Source organism: Ceratotherium simum, chromosome 11, assembly GCF_057802395.1.
Source record: "Ceratotherium simum simum isolate JZ-2026a chromosome 11, ASM5780239v1, whole genome shotgun sequence".
NCBI lineage: Eukaryota > Metazoa > Chordata > Mammalia > Perissodactyla > Rhinocerotidae > Ceratotherium > Ceratotherium simum.
In genome coordinates, this window is record NC_141910.1 from 2,363,387 (window position 1) to 2,390,389 (window position 27,003).

The 27,003-nt window shown below is 51.7% G+C and overlaps 2 protein-coding genes across 15 annotated transcripts in view; one reads left to right on the forward strand and one right to left on the reverse strand.

Moving 5' to 3' along the window:
* The first annotated feature begins 393 nt into the window (after positions 1–393).
* On the forward strand, positions 394–14,404 carry CAPG (capping actin protein, gelsolin like). 8 transcript variants are annotated; one of them, XM_014792730.2, is made up of 11 exons: positions 394–422; positions 1,173–1,228; positions 7,949–7,984; positions 8,157–8,329; positions 8,430–8,584; positions 8,787–8,954; positions 10,320–10,469; positions 10,834–10,926; positions 11,449–11,581; positions 13,589–13,677; positions 14,248–14,404. In XM_014792730.2, exons 3-11 carry the CDS (start codon positions 7,962–7,964, stop codon positions 14,311–14,313), a joined length of 1,050 nt encoding a protein of 349 aa, XP_014648216.1. In that variant the 5' UTR covers positions 394–422; positions 1,173–1,228; positions 7,949–7,961; the 3' UTR covers positions 14,314–14,404. The 8 variants fall into 8 exon arrangements, with proteins under 8 accessions (XP_014648216.1, XP_087292615.1, XP_014648215.2 ...); XM_087436489.1 differs by lacking the exon at positions 394–422 and adding an exon at positions 657–679; XM_014792729.2 differs by lacking the exons at positions 394–422; positions 1,173–1,228 and adding an exon at positions 2,091–2,149.
* Positions 14,405–16,576: 2,172 nt separating this feature from the next.
* Positions 16,577–27,003, reverse strand: part of ELMOD3 (ELMO domain containing 3) — a 28,447-nt gene continuing 18,020 nt past the window's right edge. For all 7 annotated transcript variants that reach the window (XM_087436484.1, XM_087436485.1, XM_087436483.1 and 4 more), the window contains 3 exons: positions 18,499–18,575; positions 18,107–18,234; positions 16,577–17,601 (listed from right to left, as the gene is read on the reverse strand). In XM_087436484.1, the coding sequence (XP_087292610.1) occupies positions 17,399–17,601; positions 18,107–18,234; positions 18,499–18,575 (408 nt within the window). In that variant the 3' untranslated portion in view covers positions 16,577–17,398. The remainder of the gene's footprint in view (positions 17,602–18,106; positions 18,235–18,498; positions 18,576–27,003) is intronic.

Genomic DNA, 27,003 nt, shown 5'->3' on the forward strand with positions numbered 1-27,003 from the left:
CCTCTCTGAGACTTCATCTATTAAGCAGAATAATGATGGTAGGCAGGAGGACTGAACGAGATCACGTTTAAAGCGCCGAGGACATAGTAGGCACTCAAGGAACAGTGGCTGTTACAGCTTGATTGAAGCCAAGGATCTATCAGTTGAATGGGTTGTGACCACTGCAATCCTCCCGTGAAGTTTCCGCATAGCATGGTTGTCTGTAGCTTCCTCAGTACCCGCCCCAGTTCTAGGTCCCGCTCGGCGCCCCAACTCCCCGGGAGGGAGGATTGCGGGGGCGGGCTCAGCAGCGCCCCCAGGGGGCTCTGGCCGGCCGGGCCCCTCCCTCTGACTCACTCGGGGCGGCCTCCAGCCGCTCACGTCGGGGGGGGGGGGGTGCGCTGGCGGCACTGAGGCCAGAGCTACCGGGCGAGGCGCTGCAGGCAAGTAGCTCTTTGGGGTCTGACCACCGGGCGCCCGGGCTCCCCGCAAGGGTCGGAGGGGCTCAGCCGGTCCCGGGTCGCCTCCTCGGGACGCGCCGCTCCCCCTTCTCCTCTTAGGGGCGCCCCCGCGTGTCTAATCACGTCTCCTTGTTTTCCGTAGGGAGGGCGGGTCCGTGCTAAAGAAATGCTTTATTTTACTCCATTTGGGACAAACTCGGAGCGTTCCTGCTGGGGGAGAACGGACGGGGAGGGAAAATGTGAGTCTGGTAAAGAACAAGTTTTAGAGTCTGGTTACCAGATAACGTCCTTAGCGTGTGCATTGTTGGAGTTTCGAGGTGCTTAGGACTCCCAGGCTGAGTGACCTGCTCTTTTGTTTCGCTGTTAATTTGTAAACCTCTTTTCATTTCTGCGGCGATGGGGTCACCTTTATCCCTGTCCCTTGGTCGGTGCACAGAGTCCGGAACCTAAGAGCCACCGGTATAGACCGGTCACCAGAGTCGATGGAGGTGGGGGCGGGACGAGGAGGAGTAATTTGTGGTTTAACTTGCCGTCCCTCTGCCGCTGCACCATGAGGGGAGGAGGGGGCAGGGGCGTTACTTCCTGAGGTGCTGGGCACATATATTGGGGCCCCTAGTAAATTCTCATTGTTGGGATGAGAAAGAAGTCTAGGTTTATTGAGCATCTATTATTTGCTCGTTAGTTTTACAATCTCATTTAATCTTCACATTTATCTTTACGCCCATTTTACAGATTGGCCCCCGGGAAGCTCCAGGAGGTTAAGTCGCTTGCCAGGAGAAGCACAGCCAGTAAGTAACGAAACCGTTCACCTCTTCCCACTGCACCAGGTTATCTGCCCAGCCTGCGGTTCTCTTGGGGACAAAGCCCTGCTGGGATTTCAGCTCACATTACCCTATTTCTAAGGCCAGCAATTGGGCTGTGGAGGCACTCAGATGCCAGCTAGAGTCTGTGTTCTTTGAAAAGAACATTTAACTTCCCATTTTGCTCTGGTCTAAAAATTTTAACACCTGGATTGATTTAGTTGCACTGCTGCCCCATGGGCTGAGCCTTCTCTCTCACTACCCTGTTGACCAGCCCTGGGCCAGGGCAGGCCTGCATCCAGGACAGGTGGGCCCGAGTCCAGGGCCCAGGAGCCACTCATTTGTGGCTGCATAACTGGGTGCTCACTTTCCCTTGGAGCACGCACAGACGCTGCTTCATCCTTCCTCGTGGATTCAGAAAAGAATGGAAGCTTCCCTTGCTCCTCCCACTCCCTCTGTGACCATAGGCAAGCCACTTGTGGTCTCAGGGCCTCAGTATCCTCCTCTAGAAAGCAAGCAAGCGAGTTGGACCAGCTTAGCTCTAGGGTCCTGTGATGTGTTGGAGGCGGATGGCCCCTGGGTCAAGCCAGAGCCACTCTTATTTGCACTGCTGTCCCTCAGAGCGCCCAGTGCCGAGACTGTGACAGTGAGCATCTGGTGGATGAGAAGCTGACCACGGGTAGACTTGAGAGGCATTTGGCATGCAGGGCACAGCAAAGAATGGTTCACAGGCCTCAGCCACTCCCTCAGAACGGAGCTTCAAAAATAATCAAATGTGTGCATTCAGAGCAAGGAGAAAGACAAGTCAGGGGAGGAGGGAACAGTCATTGCAGAGGCAGTGGCCCCACCCAGGAAATGTGACTAACCTGGTGGAGGCCGGGGCTGGGCAGACGCGCCTGTCCGAGGCTGGTGAGTGGGGACATGGCCTGTTTCGGCTTTCCTGTGGCTCTGCTGCAGGTTCAGATTCAGAGATGCTGACCCTGGCCTGCAGCCGGCTGAGACCACTGCGGGGAGGCCCCCAGCTGGGGTGGACGGGCCTCCAGCTTCCCCGTGGGTGCCTCCGAGGAGCCAGCCTGGCAGCACCACTGCTGGCCCTCAGTGCTGCTCTCCTTCTTGCAGGCCTGTGGGCCTCCCAGCCCTGTCTGCCCTCTCCTGTGGGAGGACAGGCTGGGGCAGGAGCCCAGGGCTGGGGCAGATGAGCGGGACAGCCCAGCAGGAGTAGGAGGGAAGTGAGAAGCTGGGGTGGGGCAGGCTGGGAGGAAGCAGAGCCTGAAAAGCAGAAGTCGAGGAAGAAGAGCTGCTGAAAGGTGAAGTGGGAGGGCGGCTGAGAGAGAGTCGGCCCCTGGGACGCGCTGATCGGGACCCTCTCAGGGCAGGTGAGACCTGGCTGCCAGGTCTGGAGACAGAGACTCACATTTCTGGAAGCTGCTTTGTCCAGGACTGGTGTCCCCCAGGCTGCTGTCCTGGCAGCTGTACGCCAGGCTCCAGGTATATTATCTGATTGGAGCCTCGGAGCTGCTCTGGAGGACGGGTGGGCTGTGCTCACAATGTGATGAGGACCTCCTGGGTCAGGGCTTGTCCTGGCTTGTATGAGAGTTGGTGCCCGACCTCCTGACAGAGGCCACCGCACTGAGTGACCGGACTCCTGAAGGCCCTCAGCCAGCCCGGAGGTGCATTCAGGTTTGCGGATACCTGTCCCTAAGACAGGACCGCGGTGTGACTGTAGATAGGTGGGCTGTGGTGGTTGGGGGAGGGGGTGGAGCAGGCCTGCCGTTTGAATTCAAATACAAGTGGCACAGTCCATTATTTTGCAGATTCAGCGACACCCCAGCTAAGGGTCTGGCCAGCTGCCTGGGGTAGGGGAGGGGGAGGGATGTGGAGGGGGAGGAGGGGAAAGGATGGAGTTCCACTTGCTGTCAGGGGAAGGAGCACTGGTCGAAGAGTTCCCTGACAAGGCCTCTGGACCCAGCTCCTGAGAATGCCGACGTCCAGGCTGGGAGGATCTGGTGCTGACACTCACCCCTCCACCCTTTCTTGGGGAGAGAGGCAAGGGCTGTTTCATTTCACAACTAGGGGCAAACGGGGCCTGGGAGGTGAGGGGACCTGTTGGGGATCAATGGAATCAGGGTCTAAGAAAGGCAAAGATAGCCCTGGAGGACGTTTGTCATTCTGGCAGCTGTCAAATACTGCCTTAAAGGTGTGCGTAACAGTGACACCCCCCACTGCCACCCCGTCCCCGGGTGCCCCAGTGTGTCCTCGAAAGCAGGCTCCTGCCTAAGTCAGAGCCATGGGACAGCAGCAGGGCACGCGTCCTCCCTCTACCCCCAGCCCCATGGCAGTCTGACAGGATCCCTAGCCCCTGCTTTCTGCCTCCGGGGCTGCTCCAGCCCGCCCCAGTCTCTTGACATCCTGCACTATCTCTCAGGCTCCATCTGGCCTAATAATTGGAGCCCAGCAAGTCCAGTTAATTAAAGGCATTCTCTGAGCACCTGCAGGGTGCCAGGCACAGGGTGAGGATCCAGCTAGATGGAGAGAGGCAAAATATAGTCCCTGCCTGAATGGCCCTTATGGTCTAGTAGGGGAGACAGGCAGGCCCATAACTCACCGCACTATGGCAAATGGGAAAAAACAAAGGCTTTAATGTAAGAGGTATAGAAGAAGCTGCCTTGCGAGATGGTGAGTTCCCCATCACCAGAAGTGTTCAAGAAAAGGATGGTGAAGGTTGCTGTAGAAGGGATTTCTGCGCTGTGAGTATACGTTGCGAGATGGATGCTGAGTAGGATTAGATAAGCATTAAGGCTCCTTCTAATGCTGGATTACAGAATCATCTGAATCGTCTGTGATTCTGTGACATTCCCCATCTAGGGGAAGTTTGTCTGCGGTCCCATTGGGTGTGATGGCTCTCTGCTTCACCACCCCCTCCAGCTACACCATGAGACACGGGTTGTTCTTCATTTCTGTGCTCCCCCACCCCCGTTCTGCCCAGTGCCAAGCGCCCGGCGTAGACCTTGAATGGAACTTAACAGACCCTGTCGAGGACTGCTTGAGGAATGAGGGATTATCAGGTGTGTCCCCTGCTCTGGTTGAGACATGAAGCTATCAGGTTATGCTATATGACAGCCTGCAGGAAGGGACTGAAGTGCATGCTCCTAGGTGAGAGGGCTGGGAGAACTCCCAGAAGAGGCCGAGGCCATGGAATGTCCTGGAAGTTTCCTCGGACAGCTGGGGCTTGAAATGGGCCTGGAGGGGTGGTGGGGCTTTGATGGACGAGAGGGTGGAGGTGCGCACTGAGGAAGCTCAAGGAGCTGTGGGCTTGGGCTGGAGGCCAGGTATCAGGAGGACCCTCACTGGTGAGAGCCTGGAGCAGAAGGCTGGAGGCCAGGGGTCTGATGGGGCAGCAGGAGTTTCAGCCCTGACCCAGCGTTAGACTCACCTGGAATGTCTCAAACACTGAAATCCAGGCTCCACCCCAGAAAGTCTGATTTTAACTGGTCTAGTATGTAGCCTGGGCATTGGGGTTTTTTTAAAGCCCCCCAGATGATGTGCAGGCAAGTGTGAGTTGCCGTTCTGGACAGAGTTAAAGGGCAGCATCAGAATCACCTGGAACATAGGTTCAAAATGAGGATGCACAGGCCTCACTCCACACTTGTGGAATCAGAATCTCCAGGCCTGAGGCTTGGATCTCTGTTTATAACAAAGATCCCAAGGTGGAAGGTGACAGCCAGGGTGGAGAGCCAGAGTGATGAAGGAGCAGGCAGCCAAACCCCTTTCATCAAAACCTTGCCGTGGTTCTTGGACGCCTGTGGCCCTGGCATGTGGGCTGCCTGCTTTTGAGTTATGCCCTGAGCTCTCACATCAGTAACGCAGAAAAACAGGAAAGCTGACAATTGGCCCTCTCAGTCACGCCGTCTCCATTTCCGAGCTCTCCCCCTGGCTTGGGCTTGGGGCGCCTGCCTCCCCACTTCAGACCTGAGTCACAGGCTGACCTGCCTGTTGCAGGGGATGTGGTCACAGCAAGTGACTCTCTGTAGGATGGAGAACCTTTCAAGGTTCCCTCCTCCAAACCTCCCCCTCATCGCCTACCCGCTTTGGGGAAGTGTGATTCCAAAAAATGCCTTCAGCTATGTTGTAATTTAGGAACGGAAAGGGAAAGTCATAATTCTTTCATGTGGGAATTTACATCCATTACCACTGCTCCCTTGTCTCCCTCTGTTTCTCGCCCCCCCCCCCAAAGCCCCAGTAGATAGTTGTCCGTCAAGAAGCGGTGCGTCAGTGCGTGCCCGGGATTGAACCCAGGCCTCCAGTAGCGGAGCGCGTGCACTTAACTGCTAAGCCACGGGGCTGGCCCTCCCTCTGTTTCTTACTCAGACTCAACACCCTGTGCTCTCCCACTCATCCCCCAAAGATTCCTCTTCACCCTTCCTGTGTCCCCAGACCCCAGAAATCTCCTAATGGTGCCACCCTGCCTCTTCACCCTGAAATTCCCCAGGCCCTTACCCTGTGTCCCTGGGGCTTACCTTACAGAAACGCTGGTCGGTTGCACGGCATGAATTGTGTTGCAGTGCTTGCTGGTGTAGGCTCAGCATTTTAAGCCAAAAAAAAAAATCCTCTAGCAATGGGAACATATGAAAGAGACAGTGAGTGAAGTGTAACTACTGCATTTGCTGAATTTTGTGAGATAATATTTTTTTATATATAATATTTTTTAATATTTTATTTTATTATTATTATTTTTTCCCCCAAAGCCCCAGTAGATAGTTGTATGTCATATCTGCACATCCTTCTACTTGCTGTATGTGGGACGTGGCCTCAGCATGGCCAGAGAAGTGGTGCGCACCCGGGATCCGGGCCCGGGGCCGCCAGTAGCGGAGCGCGCGCACTTAACCGCTAAGCCATGGGGCCGGCCCGATAATATTTTTTTTAAATGCTTGCCTTTAGCAATTTTTTTTCCTGAATTAACTTTTGTCCAACAAACGTTGTTCTCGCTGACCTACAGAATAAAGATGATGTTCATCATCCTAGCATTTGATGGAAGCTGGGCGTACAAAAGTGATAGCCGAGGCCTGGAAATGGACGAAATTCCCCAGGGAGAGAGTTTCCAATTAGAGAAGGCACTAAGTCTGATGTTAGCTCTAGGGTTTTTTGTTTTTCTGTTTTTTTGTTTGTTTTTGTTAGATGCCTTTTATCAGGTTAAGGAAGTTCCCTTCTATTTCTAGTTTGCTACGTTTTATTTTTTTTAAATCAGGAATGGATGTAGAATTTTGCTAAATGCTTTTTCTGCATCTATTGAGATGAGTGTGTGTATATATATGTATATATATATATATACATATTGAGTTTGTTAACAGGGTGGATTACATTGATTGAATTTCAGATGTTAAACCAACTTTGCATTCCTGGGATAAACCCCATTTAGTCATGATGTTTTATCCTTTTTATATATTATTGAATTCCAAATGCTAACATTTTATTAATATTTTTTGTGTCTATGTTCATGAGGGATATTGGTTTAATTTTCTTTTCTATAATATATTTATCTGGTTTTGTTCTATCAAGATAATGCTGGTAGCATGGGATGAATTGAGAAGTGTTCTTTCCTATTTTTCTGGAAGAGTTTGTGCAGAATTGGTATTATGTCTTCCTTAAATTTTTGGTAGAATTTACCTGGACTTGGAATCTTTTTTGCGGGGGGCAGTTTTTAAGTAAAAGTTCAATTTTTTTAATAGATATTAGAACTATTCAGGTAATCTATTTCTTCTTGAGTGAACTTTCATAATTTGTGTCCTTCAAGGAATTTGCCCATTTCATATAAGTTGTTAAATATATCAGCATAAAGCTTTTTTTTTTTTTTATAATTTTATTTATTTATTTTTTTCCCCCAAATCCCCAGTAGATAGTTGTATGTCATAGCTGCACGTCCTTCTAGTTGCTGTATGTGGGACTCGGCCTCAGCATGGCCAGAGAAGCAGTGCGTCGGTGCGCGCCCAGGATCTGAACCCGGGCCGCCAGCAGCTGAGCGCACTCACTTAACTGCTAAGCCACGGGGCCGGCCCGAGCATAAAGCTTTTGTAATATTCTCTTCATCCTTTTAATATCTGTAGGAACTGTAGGGATATCATCGCTCTTGTTTCTGTATTGGAAATTTGTGTCTCTTCTTTTTCCTAATCAATTTGTCTAAAGGTTCATTCATCAATTTTATTGATTTTTTTCAAAAACCAGCTGTATTGATTTTCTCTATTTTTTTGTTTTTTATTAATTTCTGCTCTTATTTTTATTTATTTTCTTCTGATTATTTTGGGTTTAATTTGCTTTTCCTTTTCTATTTTTTTTTTTTTATGGTGGAAACTTAAGTCATTGATTTTAGACTTTTCTAATATAAGCAGTTATTGCTTAGAGAGCTGCATTCCAGCCTTGTGCAGTACCCAGAGTTAGGGGTCTGGAAGCAGGAGACAGGTGTAGCTGAGAGGTCACAGCAAGGGGAAGACACTGGCCTGGGAGCCAGAGACCTGATTTTCACTAGCCTCTCACTAGCTGTGTCACTTTGGACTTAGACTCTCTGAGCCTTGGTTTCTTTCCTCCTGGGCTCTTGGAGATGAAGTAGTTGATGAATACGAAAGCACTTGGCCACCTAGAAGGGCCTCCCCAGACCAGTGTGAAGGGTGGTTGTCATGACATTTGTAGTAACAGTGGCTTCTTCTGTCTTTCCAGATCCAGAAACAGCATGTACACACCCATCCCCAAAAGGTAGGCTGTGCACCCCATCCCCTCTCACTGCTCCCCTTCTTCACCTCCAAGGGCTGCCCCTCCTCACAGCTCCCCTCATCCGCACACCGCAGTCCCCAGGCCTGCCCAGGTCTCTGTGCTAGGGTCCACTCCTCGTGGCCCTGGCCATGGCCAACCCTCTCCCCTTCCGCAGCGGCTCCCCGTTCCCAGCCTCGGTGCAGGCTCCTGGCCTGCACGTGTGGCGGGTGGAGAAGCTGAAGCCAGTGCCGGTAGCACGTGAGGACCAAGGCATCTTCTTCTCGGGCGACTCGTACCTAGTGCTGCACAATGGCCCAGAGGAGCTCTCCCACCTGCACCTGTGGATAGGTAAGGGAGCTGGAGGGACTGGTGGGGGCCCGGCCTGGGCAGGGCCCGGGGCTGGGATGGGTCTCACGGGCCTTGCCCTGCCACCTCCCACCTGCCCCAGGCCAGCAGTCATCCCGAGATGAGCAGGGGGCCTGCGCCATGCTGGCCGTGCACCTCAACACCCTGCTTGGGGAGCGGCCTGTGCAGCACCGAGAGGTGCAGGGCAATGAGTCCGACCTCTTCATGAGCTACTTCCCACGTGGCCTCAAGTACCAGGTCAGAGCCCACCTCCCGGCACCCCCACCCTGTGGCTTCTCCTAGAGCCAGCCGCCCTTCCAGCTGGTTCTTACCCCTCTAAAGGCCCAGGTGCCCTCGGGGCTGGGTCCTCCCCACCTTTCTGCCTGTCCCGCCATGGGATGGGGTATGGAGGGCTCCGGGCCTCCCATCAGCCCACTCAGGCTGGCCATCTGGACTGTAGGAAGGCGGAGTGGAGTCAGCATTTCATAAGACCTGCCCAGGGACCACCCCAGCTGCCATCAAGAAACTCTACCAAGTGAAGGGGAAGAAGAACATCCGTGCCACCGAGCGGGCGCTGAGCTGGGACAGCTTCAACACCGGGGACTGCTTCATCCTGGACCTGGGCCAGGTGGGTGGGCAGGGCGGGACTGAGCATGCTGTGCTGGCACCATGTTTTAAAAGGGCAGGGACCAGGAGGCCAGGGGAGAGGGAGAGAAGCTGAGAAGCTATAAGCCCATTCCAAGTGGGACTGCTCCAGCCATTAGACAACATGCTTATATTTGTAAGGACTGAAACCTTCCTTTGCCATCTAGCCACGGCCTCTAACACTGGAGCCTACTCTGTCCTCTTGGAGCCTTTGTAGCTCTGAGCTAGCTGCCTGCCAGACCGTAAATTCATTCACTCATCGGTTCACTCAGAGGATCTATGAGGCCTGCTCTGAGCCAGCACAGAGACTATAATTTGCTTGCCCTGGAGAGGCAGCCAAGAAGGGCCTGTCACTTGCTGTAATCCACAGCAGGATGTGTTGAGGGCTCTAAGAGAGGCAGTGGTGTGTGCTGGGGGAGCTCGGACAGGGAGGGGCCCTCTAGCCTGAGCTGAAGCCCTTCTCCCGGGAAGGTGCCATTTGACTAGACCTTCATTGAGGGGAAATGCCGTTCCAGGCGAAGGGACAGGTGAGCTGAGGCACTGGGCGGGGGAAGGTGCAGACATGCATGTCGACAGCAGGGAAGGGCCCAGCTCTGCCGGGACCCAGGGTGGGGACAGGAGCAATGGGAGCAAAAATTGCTAAGGAGGGTGAGGCCCAAGTCATGAGGAGACTGACTGTTCATCTGAGGAGTCTGGAGCGCATCTTGTGGTGCTGAAGATTTGGGGCAGGAAGATCAACCCAGGAGCTGTTTGAAAGGAGGGCTGGAAGCAGTGAGACAGAGGCGGGGGACCAGCTCGGGAGAGGTGGTGAGGGCCAGGCCTGGCGGGGGCAGGAGGGAGTGTGAGACGCAGGGTCAGTGCCGTCCACCCATTCGTTCACTTAAGAAATATTTATTTTGTGCCTTAATATGTGTCTGTTTCAGCACTGGGCATACAGCAGTGAACAAAGTGAAGTAAAACACAATGCAGCATTCTTGCCTTACAAAGCTTGCTTTCTAGGCCAGGGAGATAGATCATAGACAAGATAAAGACCTGCAAATGTATGCTGATAAGTGACGCAGACAAAAATAAAGCGGGAGGGAGATGGGAGCTGGGCAGAGAAACACTCTTGCAAAGAGTGTTGTCATTAGCATTCTCAGAGAGGCCTCTGTGCCGCCTCCTGCCTTCTTGAGTGGCTTTGATTGTCTTGCCTCAGGAGACAGTTCTTCAGGACCCCCCCAACACACACACACACACACACACACACACACACACACACACACACACACACACACACACACACACACACACAGCCGATGGGCAGGAGGAGGCAGCTGGCTCTAACCCGAGCCTCCCCGCTTCCCTGCAGAACATCTTTGCCTGGTGTGGGGGAAAGTCCAACATCCTGGAGCGCAACAAGGCGCGGGCCCTGGCCCTGGCCATCCGGGACAGTGAGCGGCAGGGCAAGGCCCAGGTGGAGATCGTCACTGATGGGGAGGAGCCTGCTGAGATGATCCAGGTTGAGGGGACATTGGGGTGGGCAGCCGGGAGCCTCTACTTGGAAGCCCTGAGAAGCTGGGGGCATGAGGGTGATCGGTGGAGGATGGTGGGGCTGGGGGCATCTGGGGCACCGCTTAGGGCTGTAGCTAGCTTCTAGGATGCCTTGGTGTGATTCAGCATAAAGCATCTCTCTGGGCGGATGGATCAGTGGCCTGGCAGGTGGGGTGGGCTGGACCCAGCCTCACTTTCCTCTGCCGAGTGCCCTTGTGCAAGACAGTTTGCCCCACCAGAGGTGGTGAGTGGCCCTGGGTGTGATGAGTTGGGAAGGTCTGGGGCAGGTGCCCAGGAATCTCTGGAAACATGGCCTGTCCTCGCCCCTGCAGGTCCTGGGCCCCAAGCCTACTCTGAAGGAGGGCAACCCCGAGGAAGACCTCACAGCTGACCAGACAAATGCCCAGGCTGCGGGTCTGTATAAGGTGGGCACTCAGGGCCTGCCCTGGGACCAGGCAGGGGGTGGGAGCCTGGTGCATGGGTTGGGGGTGGGGGCCTGAAGGGAGAGGAGAAAGCAGTGGGAAGGTTGGGCTGGGCGCCAGGGTGGTTTATCCTAGGCTTGGAGTGAGAGGAGGATGGGAAGTGGATGGATGTTAGGCCCTTCTGAGGAGATAAAATGCCACTTCACTTGCAGCCCATTCTTGGAGAAGGAGGTTGGAAGCCAAGAATCCTTTTGGATTCTTTGCATTTATTCATAATTTGGAATCCACTTGATTTCCAAATGGATTCAGGGCCTCTGCACTACCGTGATTGAGGGTGACGTGATGGAGGTGGGGTTGGGGGTAGGGTGGCTGCCTGGGATTTGCCCATCAGTGCTTTTCCTCCCTGTCCCCTTTCTGCTCCTTGGGCCTGGGGCGATGGTGTAGGGAGGCGTGCTCCTTGGGCGGGGGTTAGGGCTGGTGTTGCAGGGAGCAGGGTGGGATCCTGCACTGCCCATCCTCCCCCAGGTCTCTGATGCCACTGGACAGATGCACCTGACCAAGGTGGCTGACTCCAGCCCTTTTGCCCTGGAGCTGCTGCTCTCTGATGACTGCTTCGTGCTGGACAACGGGCTCTGTGGCAAGATCTACATCTGGAAGGGTATGTGTGGTTTCTCCCCTCCAGCCTGAGACCCCTGTGGCTGCTCTGACCTGGGCAGGCTTCTCATTGGAGGGCCCAGCCTGCCTGGATGCTTTCAAAAGACAGCCTCAGGGCTGGCTCCGTGGCCTAGTGTTTAAGTTCATCGCACTCCGCTTCTGCGTCCCAAGTTTGTTCCCAGGCACCGACCTACACTACTTGTTGGTGGCCATGCTGTGGTGGCGACCCACATACAAAATAGAGGAAGATTGGCACAGACGTTAGCTTGGGGCGAATCTTCCTCCATAACAAGACGACAACAAAAAGACAGGCTCAGGGAGCCTGGATGCTCCGGACCTTGAGGCTGAGGGTTTTATCTTTGCTGTTCCCACCCCCTAAATTCTGTTCTGAAACTTTAGCATGCCTCAGAATTACCTGAGGGCCTGTTAAAACAGATAGCTGGACCCCACGAGATTCTGATTCACTAGGCCTGGGGTGGAGCCTGAGGATTTGCAGGTTCCCAGGCCTTGCAGCTGGTCCAGGGACCACGTTTTGAGGCCCACTGTCCTAGAGCATGTCTACGCCTTCAGGGCTGCTGGGACCCCTGACCCTGCCATTGTGCCTTGAGGTGTGACAGAGAGAAATTTTAGCTAAACTAAATCTCACTTTATGCAGTGGGTAGCGAACTGATAGAACTTGTTTTTCCAAGAGATTGTATTAGCTGGAAATAGAAACACTGTTGTGCAGAAGCATGTTCACTTGGTTTGACTCTGAAAATGTTGAAAGAAAAGCTCTGAGTCTCTGAGTATACTGGGAGCCACTTCTCCATGCTTGCCTTTTCTTGAGCATGTCTTTCCTCCCTGACCAGATTATAAACCTCTTGAAAGCAGGAACCATATCTTCTCTAGTGTCTTGACGAAATAGCATTTGGTCAATAAATATTTGTGGGGTCAGCCAGGGCCAAGAGACATTCCCAGCGCCAGCCTGGTCAGGAAGATAGAGAAGTATTAGGTGTCCTAACCATAGCTGCTCCTAGACAATAAATACTCTTGCCTTGGGGAAGGGCGTGGAACATCAAGCAGCATGGCAGGTTTCAAGGGTTAGAGAGTGTGGTGTGTGTATGTGGGGGGTGTGTGTGTGTGTGTGGTGTGTTTGTGTGGGAGGATTGTGCTACTGGAGGTGCCTTTTCCCTCCTGCCACAGGGTGCCTTTCCATGGAACCAATTCCAAGCGCAGGGGGGTTCCCAGACGCCCATGGAAGTGTATTTAGCCTCAATCAAAGAACCGAATCATTTTGGAAAGAGAAACCAGAGGAGAAAAAACAGGAAACCTGGGAGCCAGGAAGCAAAGTATCTCGCGGGTAGCTGGTCAGATTGTAGAGAAAGGATATAGCCCGTTTCATTCCAGATACATTGTAGTGACTGGATTTTTATAGCCTGGCTGGTGCACAGTTCACAACCTTGTTTCCTTGGAAGATAGATGCCTTAAACTGGAGCACACTTGGTGCAGGCAGAGCCTGCAGGAGGGAAGGGATGATTGTGTGCCCTTGCTCCTTACAAGCTCTTCGTGGGCATACTCATCAGGCGGCTGTTGGCTCTCTGGCCTCAGGGGAATAAGATGTGGTAGATCACACCCTTTTGCCCCATTTAGTTTTACAAACAAGGCTTGATAACAGTACAGTTGACAGACTCAAGACGTGAAGGGTCCTGGAGGGGAGCCACAGCTTTAGAGTCTGATGCCGGGACACTAGCTCTCCCTTGAGTATCTCTGGGGCCCTGGTGCGAGCAGCGATTTTGGTGATTAGAGGGACAGAAGAGCAGTTTTCATCTGCCTTGGAGCTGCCAGGTGGGGAGGAGTCTCAAGGGGCTGACTTTACCCCTCCCAAGAGCTCTGCAGCTCTTAGCACCTCCTGGTCCATTTATCTCAAAAGTTGCCAGCTATTCTGTGGACCCCCTTAAATTTCCTTGGGAAAAATGGGATGTGGGCTAGAAAAGTCTCTGCTCTTTTTAAAAATCTCCTTGCTATGATCCAGGGCGAAAAGCTAATGAGAAGGAGCGGCAGGCGGCCCTCCAGGTGGCTGAGGACTTCATCTCCCGCATGCAGTACTCCCCAAACACTCAGGTGAGGAGACACCCCAGGCCTAAACCCTCCTTCTGGGGCCTCCTGCCCCTCAGACTGGACAAGCAGGGCAGGAAAGCCCTGGGCACAGTCCGGAACAGTCAGGCCTCCCTACCAGCCCCACCCAGTGGGAAAGCAGTTCGCAATTCTTCACAGTTAAAAGTAACTGTTATTTTCTAAGCTGTCGGGCACTCCCCTGGGAGCCTGGAGGCCAGGTGTGTCTTTGGAAAGCTTGTGTGGTTTCTCTGAGCCATTGTCCCTAGCTTGTACCGCCCCTCCTCGCCCCAGCATGGTGACTCCACAGATCATTCTGAGGGATGCTGATAAGGCTCATCTAGAATTGGTGCATCTGTCAAACTGTGCACCCCGGTCCTTGAAGCAGTCTGTTTTCTCAGCTTGTGTCCCTGTATCTTTTTTCTCATCTCTTGGCTTATCTGGAGGAGCATCCCCGGCCTGGGCAGCATGTGTACTCAGGCCTGGTGCTCAGCACCCTCCTCCATGGCCCCGGCCTTCTCTGGTGGAGGCAGAGGTGGCAACCTTGTGAGCCAGACTTCTCCTCTGCTGTCCCCGCAGGTGGAGATTCTGCCCCAGGGCCGTGAGAGTCCCATCTTCAAGCAATTCTTCAAGAACTGGAAATGAGGGTGGGCGTCTCCCCCTCCAACCTGCTTGCTCCTCCTCCGGCTGCCTGGTCAGTTGCCCCCCACGATGTTCAATAAAGGCGACAAGTGCTTCCCTGCTCTCTGCCTGCACTGCCTGCCCTGGGCTAATCCTCACTGCCCCACTATTCCCTGGGCTCATCCCCATGCTGGGACAGAGGAGGACCCAGGTGACAGTCCCCCCTCCAAGGGGCCAGAGCTGGCTTTGCATGATTGAGGCAGAGGAGCTAGGAGTCCCAGCGAGCCTGGCAGTGCTGCTGTGAACCCAATAGGGAGGTGGCACAGTGCCAGGCCTCAGGATCGCTTTCAGCCGGGGGTTCGGTTCAGTTTCACATTCCCACTGGGAGAAGGCTGTGGCAACAGCCTCGGGATGCATCTCCATTCAAGCCAGGATTTCCTCAGATGCCCTAATAAACCATCCTGAGGCAGCTTCCAAATGATGTATGCTGGCCAAGAAAGAGGACAACTTTCGCTACTGAGCAGAGGTCTGGCTTGTCACTTCATAGGCACACTGCATCGTGTGTTAACCTGCTGAGCCCAGGGACAGCAGGGGGACGGTGGGGCCGTGGGGGAAGCACCGGACTAGTGTCCAGAGTCACGGGTTCTGGTTCTCACTTGGCCTCTGTTTCATCCTAGGCAAGCTGCTTTCCCTGTCCAGGCCTTCGTTCATCCTCTGTAGAGTGGGGTGGTGGCTGGAATATCAGAGAGGCTAGATAGCTCACTGCGGGGACAACAGAGTAACTCCAAAGTGCTCCGTCCTGGAGGGCGCGACCAGGGGGGCAAGAGCAAGGCGGGGGCTGTGTAAGCCTGACCGGAGTCCACAAGGCCTGGCAGGGCTGCAGCTGTCCTGACGCACCCTCGCCCCTGGGCCCTAAGGGCTAGGTGGCTTCTGAGCTCTGACACCTGGATTCCTTCATCCCAAACAGAAATTCTGATCAAGTTCATCCTGTTGATTTGGCAGAAAAAGCAGCTCCCCTGCCTATCCCCCGCCCGTCTCTCTGCAGAGATGTCCAGCTGTCCACCTGACAGGCTACACACACACAAGCCAGGGATAGTTTTAAAAGGGCAGAGTAAGGGCACACCACATGTGTGGTGCTGACATTTTTAGGGTTGTGAAGCATTTTACGTCTCCCATGAAAGGCCTGCGTAGCCCTTTCCCAAGAAAAATGCACAGATTAAGATTTTTGCATCCACTACCTTTAGAGGATTTAGACACCCCCACGACCAGTCCATCAGCAGACCCACAACTTAACCCCTGGACTGTGGTATTGCTAATTTAGGTCCCAGGGTCCAAAGCTGTGAGCACTCTGTCCAGAGAGGTTTACATGGGGGCGATGGTGGAAGGGCTCCTGCAGGGGCTGCTGGCCTCCCCTCCAGGTGGAGGCCCACGGGGACTGGGCCTATGGTCAGGTCTGCCGAGTTAGCCTTCTGCTCTCAGAGCAAGGGAAAGGAATCTGCGGGAAAGGAACCACGGAACCTGACACGCCCACGTGGAGGCTGAGCTGCAGCCTCTCTCTCTGCAGTCCCACCGCACCGGCCCAGTCACCTCCCTGCCGTCTCTGCTGTCTGCTAAGCACCCAGACTGGAGGAAGCAAGGTGGACAAAGGATTAGCTCAGGTCAGGCAAAGATGACACAAGGCAAATGGCAGAGTCCAATACCAGCCCCACTTGAGGCGTCTTGCTGACAGCAGTGCAGGGTTCCCTTACATGCTTGGGTGGCCATCTGTTGTGCCCACCTCTGTAACGCGCCCCACCTCCAGCAGTCAGACTTGGAGAGGCCTGCAAGAGCTAGATGATGGTCTTCCGTGCCTCTACTTGAGGGAGTCCAGGGGACAGAAGAGCAGTGTGGCAGGGCTCTCGCCTGCCCCCCACTCCCCAGCTCAGGACGCCTTGGCCTGGAGGCCCTTTTGCAAATGGAGCAACAGAGCCAGCCTCCCTAGAAGTGAATGTAGGAAAAACCCTGTGTAGGTTCCTCCAACCAGTCAATCGTAAGAGCCAGGGCCACCTCGCCCACTGGCTGGAGCATGCAAGGAGTCTGGGCCTCCAAGTGTAGGATGGACAGCATATGAACTCAGTGGGAGTTTGACCAGTGCACAGCAACCTTCTCTCCTGGAGCCCATGACCAGTGCCAGAGCCCACCCGTGCCTTCACCTGGCTGGAGTGCCTGGCTCTAACTGGGCCCTGGAACAACAGAGCCACAGGAATGTGTAAGGCTTATCTTGGAGGACAACACTTGGGATCCTTAACCCAGAACAATTCTTTTATTCAAAAACTGCTGGTGTGTGAATTTCCTCCTTCCCTCACTGAGGCTAGAAAACCATTCCTGATGGGAACTGCAGGGCCTCCTCGGGGGGAGCCCACCTAGTGGGTGGTTAGGACGGGCAGCAGTGAAAACACTCAGCCAAATGCCCAGTTCTGTACCATAAACAGCAGGGAGGAGGGATGGGGAGAGAAGAGAGTGGGACAGTGCAAGGCCAGAAACCCCAGAGGGGACCCTCATACTGGCCTGGTGGATGGAGGAAAGGAAGGCCGGCCCAGCTGCAGTCTTGGGCAGCTTGCTCTGGGTCATGCTGCCCCCTGTTGGCTGCTGCCACTGCTACCTTCTGCCTTCAGATTCTAACTACACGGTCCCTGTCCTATGGACAGGCGGGTCCTGAAAGCCCTGCTACCCAGGGAGTCCGCATTCTGATGCCTCTACTTGGGGATGTCCTTCAATGAGGGATACGTGGAACGTCCACATGGGGCTCTCCCTCTTCATGCTCTGTTCACTCTCACTGAGATTCCCTGGAACCCAACTCTGTAAACTGTAGCCCAACTAAGATTATGGCAAAGTTCTCACTGGAGGCAGGTGTGCGGAGAGCGGGTCAAGTCTAACTGCCCCTAATGTCTCATGCAGGTGAGGGTCCTTGGCTCTCCAACCAAGCCCAGGAGCTTCCTACCTTCCTTCTGCTAAGACAGGAAGGCGCTTGGCCCAGCCAGCGTGTGCCTGCCATGGTTTGCCATGTGCCCTCCAGAAGCCCCCGTGGCCCAGCCTTTAAGTCCTTCTATCAGTCAGCCTCTGGGGTTGGTCATATCAGCCATGTGCCTTCAGATGAGTGCGGCAGCAGATCACACACGCCTGTGAAAGTGAGATCCTTGGAGTGAGGGGCTTGTGGCCCATAGCACTTCTGTGCTCCCAACAAGGAGGCCTGTCCCTTTGACACTCTGGCCAAGTAGATCTCCAGGGTCTTGAGCAGCCGCCTTGGGCTCTTCTTGGCCAGTACTTCCAAATCTGCAACAGAGAGCGTTAGGGAACAAAAAGCTTGAGGGGACTTTGGACTGCACAATGGGCCTGCCCTGACTAGGGCCTAGCAGCTCTAGGGAGCACCCCCAACCCAGATCCTACAGAGAGAAGGGTGAAGGAGTCTTCTAGATGGAGAGGGCATCCAGGAACCAGGCAGAGCCACAGGGACCACACACTTTGCCTTGTCTGTCAGAGTTGTGACAATCTCAACTCTGAATGGTCAGTCCAACTGCTGGACCTAGCTTTTGATTCAGGAAACATGATCACCAGAGGTATAAGGCCAGAAAGGCAGGAGTGTGGTAGCAGAGAAAGGAGAGCTAGCAGATCCAGAGGGTGGGCTGATGAAAACTTTGGGAAGCTGGAACTTGAGAAAGTGTGAATTGGGGTTGGGGGAAGGGAACTACAGCCAAAACCAGTGTACAACCACTCTGGGTCCCTGCACCTGGGGATGCTAGGAGTTCAGGAGCTGGGCCTCCCAGAAGAAAGAGCATACCTTTGAGAACAAAGCCTGAGTCTGAGATGGTCTTCTGCTGCGTCCTCCAGACATGCGCGAGGCGGAGAAAAGTGGCGGCATAGAAGCTGTTCACCACCGAGATCACCTTTTGCTGCCGATTACACTCCCTGCAGGACAAAGGAGGTGATCTGCTCAGCAGTGGACAAAGGCTGACCCCTGGGTGCCCTCCCACCCTATTCCCCAGGGGAGCCGTTCCCCAGGCAGTCCTCCCATCTGAGGTCAGGGTTGGGGAGGAGAGATGGGCTGGAAGACTGGTGCACGGGGACTTTCCAGAACCCCCAGGAGCCAGCAGGAGAGGAAGAGGCTGGGGAAAATAAGGCAGAGGTGGGGAGAAACCAGCTGGCCAGGGGGTGAGCAGTGTGGGCACTCACCTGGAGAGACACTCCTCCCTTAAGGCCTGGATTGCGATGCGAGTGATGTTGATGGACATCAGACAGAAGGGGAATTGCTGGAATGGAGGGGGCACCAGGTCAGTGGCAACCCAGGCTCTTGCCCTCTGTGTTTCCAATCATCCACAACCTCGCGTGGCCCACAGGCAGTAAGAGCAATCATGGCCCAGAAGCAGCAGCTGATTTATAGATGCTTATGCTTAATTTTCACAGTAGTCTTTTTTCCCATCTTACAGTTGAGGAAACTGAGGCTCAGTGACCTTAAATAATTTTCCTAAGGCATTGCAACCAGGATCCCAACTGAGGTTAATTCACTCCAAAGCTGTGCATAACCCCTGTGCTAGTTCTCCAGCCTCTTCAACAGTCTGACCCTTTAGCTCTCCTTGGCCTTCACTAGACCACTGTGTGTGCCGCTCGTGGACCACATCACTCCTGGGCTTAGGATGAACACCAGAGGAGTGAGGCTCGGTTATCTAACTCTATAGATTCTTAAAAATCTCTTCTCCCCTTCCCTAGGCTTCTGGTTATTTGACTACTTATAAACACTTCATCCAAAAGCAGACAGAAAAAGTGCAAGTGGGTAGAAAGTCAGCCTTGACTTGCTGGCACCCCTCATCTCTCAATGACACAGAGGCCTGAAAACCAGCTGCACAGGTTGAACTCCTGAGAAGGGGCAGAATGGGGTCCAGCAGGGTGCTTCACCAGGACGGGCCTCAGAATCCCCTGGGGGGTCCGATTTAATGCTTTATTTTTGGAGGGGCAAGTTCCTTCCCATTCTTTTTTTTTTTTTTTTTTTTTTTTATTTATTTATTTTTCCCCCAAACCCCCAGCACATAGTTGTCTGTCATAGCTGCACATCCTTCTAGTTGCTGTATGTGGGATGCGGCCTCAGCATGGCCGGAGGAGTGGTGCCTCGGTGCGCACCCGGGATCTGAACCCGGGCCGCCGGCAGCGGAGAGCACGCACTTAACCGCTAAGCCACGGGGCCGGCCCGCCTTCCCATTCTTTAACAACAAAAAACCAAGCAAATGAAAAGGGTTTTCTTCCAGGGAATTTGTAAATATTACACGTTTGTTTCTGCTGTTGCACACACACAAGGACATCCACTGACAGAGACACACATCAGCACATTCCTTAGTCTACAGCAAGAGCCAAAGTCTATTTATCCCGTCTGCTTCCTGTGAAAAGAAAAATCCATTACAGTATGACGTAGAACTGTGCTGTCCAGTATGGTAGCAACTAGCCACGTGTAGCTATTTAAATGTAAATTAATTAAAAATTAAATAAAATTAAAAATTCAACTCAGTCATACGAGACACATTTCAAGTGCTCAATAGCCTCATGTGCTTAGCAGCTACTATACTGGACAGCACAGATATAGAATATTTCCGTCACTGCAGAAAGTTCTGTTTGACAGCACTGAACTATAGAGGGTCTTCTGTCTCCGCAAAGATTTTTCCCAGGGTCTTCCAGGACACCTGGACTCCAGCTCTTGGCTTGGCCACCTGCTAGCTGTTGTGTCCTTAGGAAGGCCATCCAAACTCTATTGAGACTCAGCTTTCCCCTCTCTCCAAACATAAAAGGAAATAAACTTTGAGTGCTGTGCAGAAAAGAGTTAACACAGCAGGCCTACTGTCCTCAGAAAGTCCCACTTACACGGTTGGCTTTTGCCTAGCATCTGAGAACCTGGATTTCGGGAGGGTTCCCGCCATTCCCTCAGGATGACTCACTGTGCCTAAACTGTTGTGTAAACAGCATGGTTTATGCTGAACACCTGCTTTCCCTCTGTGATTCTGGAATTTTGGTACATGCTACACAGATGGTGCCTGCATGACCAGCCCCCAGTAAAAGCCTTAGGTACTGAATCTAATGAACTCCCCTGGTGGGCAACATTTCACATGTTGCACAATTCAGTGCTGGAGCAATTAAGTGTGTCCCATGAGATTCTGCTGGGAGAAGACTCTTGGACGCTTTCGCCTGGTTTCCTCTGGACTTCGTCCCATGCGCTTGTTCCCTATGTGGATTTTGCTTTTGCTGTACTAAATCATAGCTGTGAGTCTTCCCAGTGAATCACTGAACCGGGGGTGGTCCTGGGCACCCCGAGAAAAGTGCCATGCTGGGTGGAGTCAAGTCATTAATCATTACAAAAACTCTAGGAGATAGGTTTTACTAACAACAGTTTACATTTTCTATTATCCCACAAGCTACCTCACAGAGTTGTTCTGAAGAGTAATCTGGATCTCATATGGAAAGTACTAAGCACAGTGCTGGCCTAAGTGGGTGCTCACAAACGTTTATAGTTATCATCCTTGCCTCAACCTGGGTAGCTGGGGTGGGCAGCAAGGCATTTATACCTTCATGGACTGCCTATTCAATTTTCATATCTACCTGTGTAATAGTTCCCCTTCCCTTGATTTTTTTCAGTCTAAAAATAAATATGGGGGCTGACCCGGTGGCATAGTGGTTAAGTTCGCATGCTCTGCTTCGGCGGTCCAGGTTCACAGGTGTGGATCCCAGGTGCAGACCTACACCACTCATCAAGCCATGCTGTGATAGCATCCCACATACAAAATAGAGGAAGACTGGCACAGATGTTAGCTCACGGCCAATCTTCCTCAAGCAAAAAGAGGAGGATTGGTGACGGGTGTTAGCTCAGGGCCAATCTTCCTCACCAAAAAATAAAATAAAATAAAAAGAGATTCATATTAATACATACATAAATAAGGGAAAGAACATGGTAGCAACGTAATTAACAGAGGCTCTAAACCTAGTGTTCATTCACTCTTGGGAACATTCTTATAAAGCCCAGTTATTAAAAAGCAGTGAAACGGTGCCAGCCTGGTGGCACAGCGGTTAAGTGCGCACGCGCCACTGCAGTGGCCCAGGGTTCACAGGTTCGGATCCCAGGCACGCACCTGTGCACCGCTTGTCAGGCCGTGCTGTGGCAGCATCCCATATAAAGTAGAGGAAGATGGGCACAGATGTTAGCCCAGGGCCAGTCTTCCTCAGCAAAAAGAGGAGGATTGGCATTGGATGTTAGCTCAGGGCTGATCATCTTCAAAAAAAAAAAGGCAGTGAAAAATTGGAATTCAGATCTAAATGTCTTCTTTCCTTCAGCAATTCCCTTGGACCTGAAAAGTGTTGCTTTGAGCTAAAATACTACACTGAGGCTGTGTTTAGGGAACTGACTAAAAGACAGCAGAGGAAATCAGACCTACATGCCTCACGTTTGGGCTTATACACCTTTGAACTCTAAAGCAGGAACTAGATCATCTTTTGTGGCTGCTGCTGACATGGCCCCAGCCCTGGAGATTCCAATTCAGGAGATCTGGGGAGGGGCCTGGGCATCTGCACCCCCCAGGTGACTCTGAAGTATGCTGCTGGCTGAGAACTGCTGCTGTGAGGAGCCCACCGCCAGGCCAGTGTCAGGAGATGTGGTTTTGTAGGCCCTGCTTCACCACTTACTAGCTACCCAGCTTTGCGCAGAAACACTTTACCTCTCTGATCCTCACATTCCTTTGCTGGAAAACGAAGATTTATAAGGACCCATCTTTGATGGAATGAAGTAAGGCATGGAAACTGCATAGAAGGCTATACGCGTTGCTGTATACGAGTAAGCATTTTTATAAGGTGCTTCCATGCTCGCCAGCGATTAGCCCGATGCGCCCTGCAGCTCTCAGTGTCTGTGCTATAGCATTGCTTCTCGGGACGGTGTGCGCTAAGCGCTTCCATACTACTGGGATTCATGGGAGTCCTGGGGTCCCCCCAGCATTTGTGGGTTTTGGTCAATTCCGCTTTGGCAGGATGTACCACGGGTCCCTGGAACTTCAGCTCTCTCATGGAGAGAACAGGACTGGCTGCTGGCAGGCTGTGTCCCTCACCTGTTTTTCTGATCTTATCCATGCCTCCTGGAAAACTCTGTTTTCAAGGTCAAGTTTTACTTTAAAACCCTGGAATTACTTATAGTTCAAGGAATTATAAAATAAAGCTGGAAAGGACCTTAGAATCATTTAGGCCAAACCTCTTATTTCATAGGAGAGCAAATTGAGGCCCAGAGAAGTTCAGTGAATTACCTCAAATCATAGCTAATAATAAGACTGCAGGGGCCGGCCCCGTGGCTCATCGGTTAAGTGCACGCGCTCCGCTGCTGGCGGCCCGGGTTCAGATCCCGGGCGTGCACCGACGCACTGCCTCTCCGGCCATGCTGAGGCTGCGTCCCACGTACAGCAGCTAGAAGGATGTGCAGCTATGACATACAACTATCTACTGGGGCTTTGGGGGAGAAAATAAATAAATAAAATTAAAAAAAAAAAAAAGAAAGACTGCAGATGGAACTAGAATCTAGCTTCCCTGACACCTACATCACCAGCCCTCTTATTTTGTTACATTAAGATGCTATTCCTTCTTATTGTCTGACGTGCATACTGTGGAGTAAACATATATCCCCAGTAAATTGCACAAAGGCCAGTTGGTGAGGGGATGAGAAACAGACTGGTCAAAGCGGTCAGTCTGGGTGTGTGGTGATGAAGCCCCAGGACTTCTGCTCTCATCCTGCTGTTCCCTCTGCCTGGGATGCCCCGCTCTCAGATATCTGCATGGTTTGCTCCCTCACCTCATTCAAGCCCATCCTTGAAAACAAATGAGGGATTCTGAGTTGGCAATAACCCTCTACCCTGGCTTCCATATTTCTGCAGGAGGGTCTTAAAAGAGAGCCTTCACAAAGCACAAGAAGGGAGACACTGAGGTCACAGATGATTTATAGGAAATCATTAGCTGTGGGATCATTTCCCCTCTCTGGGTCTCCATTTCCCTACCTCTAAAATGAGGGGCTGGACCAGTGATTGCTAAGATACGCCTCAACCTCTGGGAGTCTGTTACAATGAAGCAGTGTTGCTGTAAGAGATCACTCTGTTTCACAAGCTGACTGGGCCAGTTCTCAGACTTGACCTGGACATTACCTGCCTGCATCATGAAGACCAGAGAATATGCCCACATTCTCAACTTGTGGCGTCCTGATATCTCTCAAGACCAGGTACTCACCAAGTCCCACTCTTGCCTCCTCCAGTGTTTCCTGGAAAAGACTAGCAGATGTGAAGACTTAAAGTTTAATGGGTGTTTTTCCCCAAAAGATACAGAGATATTCAGTAAAGGTTAGAAATGAAAAACTGCCCAGGTGGCAGGGACTGTATGATTAACTGGTTTGTATTCAGAAGTTTTGGATTCAAACAGTGATCCACCTTACTAATGGTTGTGTGTGTGTGTATTTGTGTGTGCATGCAAGTGCAGGTATGTATTCAACTGATTTAAAAAATATAAGATGTATTTATGTATGTATATATTATATACATAAGATGTATAAATGTATTTGTACTCATGGAAATCAAAAGTTACTTTGATACCAACACTCACTGAATGACTAAAGTCACTGGCACTTTACATAGTTTATCTCCAACTTCGAATAACTCTAGAGTTGGAATTATTTTCTCAGGTTATAAAGGAAGAAGCTGACGTTCTGAGACTTAAGTAATAGGGCCAAGAGAATTAAGTCATGACACTGTTATTACAACAGTCTGTTCTTGCAGCTCAGGCCTGCTCAACTCCAGCCCTCTAAGGTAAAATGATCTGATTAAAATGCTGCAGGTCTGACCTTCAGCCGCTCAGTCTTGGGCTCCTCTCCCCTGGACAGTGTCAAAGCACACCACCTTCCTGTGAGTGCTACTGGGGGCTGGGACAGCTCTGCTCACCACGAAAGACCCCTCCTATTAGAGTCGGGAGTGAACCAGTGACACAAACATACATTCAAAGCTTGGTCCACGGAGAGGGCCTAGAAGCAGTGAGATCTTAATAGCAGTGAGAACACCTAGCGCTCAGATCTTGGTTTCTGAATATCATTCTCCAATTAAAGGAACAAGAACTCCCTGGAGTAACAGTTGATTCCAGGGCTGGGAATCATACAGGGAAAATACAAGATGAGCCTAGAGCACTTTTTGGTGTCCAGAGAGTCAAAAAGTGCTCAAAAAAAGATAGGGCATGTTGAAAGGGCACAGGTACCAACCTGAAAGAGCTCCTAAAATGGCCAAAGCTGAAACAATTTGAGCAACAAAATAAATAATGATAGTGTTGGGTTATAACCCATCAAATAAAATAAATAAATACTTCTGCAACTTTTCTGTCAATCTAAAATTATTTCAAAATAAAAAGTTAAAAAAATGGCCCAGTGCATTGGGCAAAGACTATGCCTCTCCACGATGGTCTGCCTCAATAGTTAGGGGTGAAGGTGGGGGTCCCAAGCACCCACGCTTTCCTTCATTCCAATGCTCGGCTTCATCGCCCCCACCATTTATCTTGAATGTATCGGGGCTAATTTCACTTTGCTCTTTACATCTTTTTATGGTGCTTACTACAAACCCCTCCCCCAGACTCCTAGGTCACGCCTGGCTCCCTGCACTCCAAGCTTCATAAGGCTCTTAGTCTGTCCCCATCTTTCATCCCTCCCCAGTTCCCAAAACCTGGCCACTGTACCCCGGAACAATGATAATTATTAGGGCACAGAGCCCCTGTCACGCTGATAATGATGCCATTATCAGCAAATTTCCCCATAAATATTCAACCTATTCTAAAACCTGGCTCTCTGCAGAGGAGGACACTTTCCCTGTCAAGTGCTGGTGGTTTTTCCTCCCCTTCACCGGGCTAGGAGGTGGGGAAGAGATTATTCTTCGGCTATCAGACCATTTGGCCCCCTCCTCCCTATAAGCCCCCAGCTTCGAGTTTCACGTTCAGATTACATTACTCACTTGCAAATTTTCTGTACATGTGAAATTATATGAAAATAAAAAGTACCAAAAAATACCCTTCCCCCACCAGCTACACCCCATTTTTTTGCTCCCCTTTGCAACAAAATTCCTTGAAAAGGTTGTTACTGTGTCTAATTCCTCTCTCCCATCCCCTCTTAAAACCTAATCTAAATCAGGGGCTTTTGTTTCTAACATCTCACTGAAAATGTTCTCATCAAGGTCCTCCAGACAGAATCTATAATTCTTAGTCATCAGGCAGCACCGTCTAACTCAGTTGGTCATGCCCTGCTCCTCATACCGCTTCCAGAACTCTGTACTCTCCTGGTTTCTCCTACTTTCCGCCCCCTTCTTCTCCCCATCCCCTTAATGTTAGAGTGGCTCAGGGCTTGGTCCTTGGTCCTCTCTTCTGTCTACACTCATTCTCTTGAAAATCTCATTCCAGTTTCACAATAAATATGATCTAGGGGGCTGGCCCAGTGGTGTAGCTGTTAAGTTCGTGTGCTCCGCTTCGGTGGCCTGGGGTTTGCCGGTTAGGATCCCAGGTGCAGACCTACACACAGGTTATCAAGCCATGCTGAGGCGGCATCCCACACAGAAGAGCCATGAAGGACATACAACTATGATACACAACTAAGCATTGGGGCTTTGGGGAGAGAAAAAAAAAAAATTAATAAAATAAAATATAATCTATACCAGAACCCCTGGAGGGCTTGTTAAAACAGATTTCCGGGTGCCACCTGTAGTTTCTGATTCATGATGTCTGGGGAGGGGCCCCAGAATTTGCATTTCTAATAAGTTCTCAGGTGATGCTGATGTTGCTAGCCTCGGGACAGCATCTTTAGAGCCACCGATCAGTGCTGACAATTCCCAAATTTTAATCTCTAGCCAGACCTTTCTCCCTAACACCATACTCATACATCCAATTGCTTACCCAACATTTCCACTTGGAAGTCTAATAAAGTTCTTAAAATTTATATGCCAAACTCAACCCCCCAAACTTGCTCTCTTTTCCATTTCAGTTGATGGTCACTCTGTCTTCCAGTTGCTCAGACTAAACATCATCATTGACTCCTCTGCTTTTCTTACACCCATACCCAACCCATCAGAGAAACACGCTGGCTCTACTCTCTTAAGTCCATATGCTGGAGATTCTACATCCAGAATCAGGCCACTTCACACCGCCTCCTCTGAAAATACTCTGGTCCCACCACCATCATCTCTAACTTGATTATAAAAGCCATCGCTGTAGACTGTTCTCAACCTAGCAGCTAGTAGGCTCCATTAAAAAATGCTAAGCTGGATCATGTCACTCCCGGCTGCTGAAAACCCTCATTTTACTCAAGTAAAAGCAAAAGTCCTTGGGCCGGCCCCGTGGCTTAGCGGTTAAGTGCGCGCGCTCCGCTGCTGGCGGCCCGGGTTCGGATCCTGGGCGCGCACCGACGCACCGCTTCTCCGGCCACGCTGAGGCCGCGTCCCACATGCAGCAGCTAGAAGGATGTGCAGCTATGACGTACAACTATCTACTGGGGCTTTGGGGGAAAAAATAAATAAATAAATAAAATTATAAAATTAAAAAAAAAAAAAAAGCAAAAGTCCTTATCAGAGCCTACCAGCCCAAGGCCATCTGGTCCCTGTGACCCCAAGATCTCCTTTCCTACAGCTCTCCCAGGCTCCTTCCTCCTGATGGCGTCCC

Bases quoted from the DNA above. Each gene is read 5' to 3' on its own strand.
- CAPG (XM_087436488.1), top strand. From the start codon at position 3,219: ATGCCGACGTCCAGGCTGGGAGGATCTGGTGCTGACACTCACCCCTCC. The intron at 10,470-10,833 runs GTTGAGGGGACA...TCGCCCCTGCAG, and splicing joins AGCCTGCTGAGATGATCCAG to GTCCTGGGCCCCAAGCCTAC. The intron at 13,678-14,247 runs GTGAGGAGACAC...CTGTCCCCGCAG, and splicing joins AGTACTCCCCAAACACTCAG to GTGGAGATTCTGCCCCAGGG.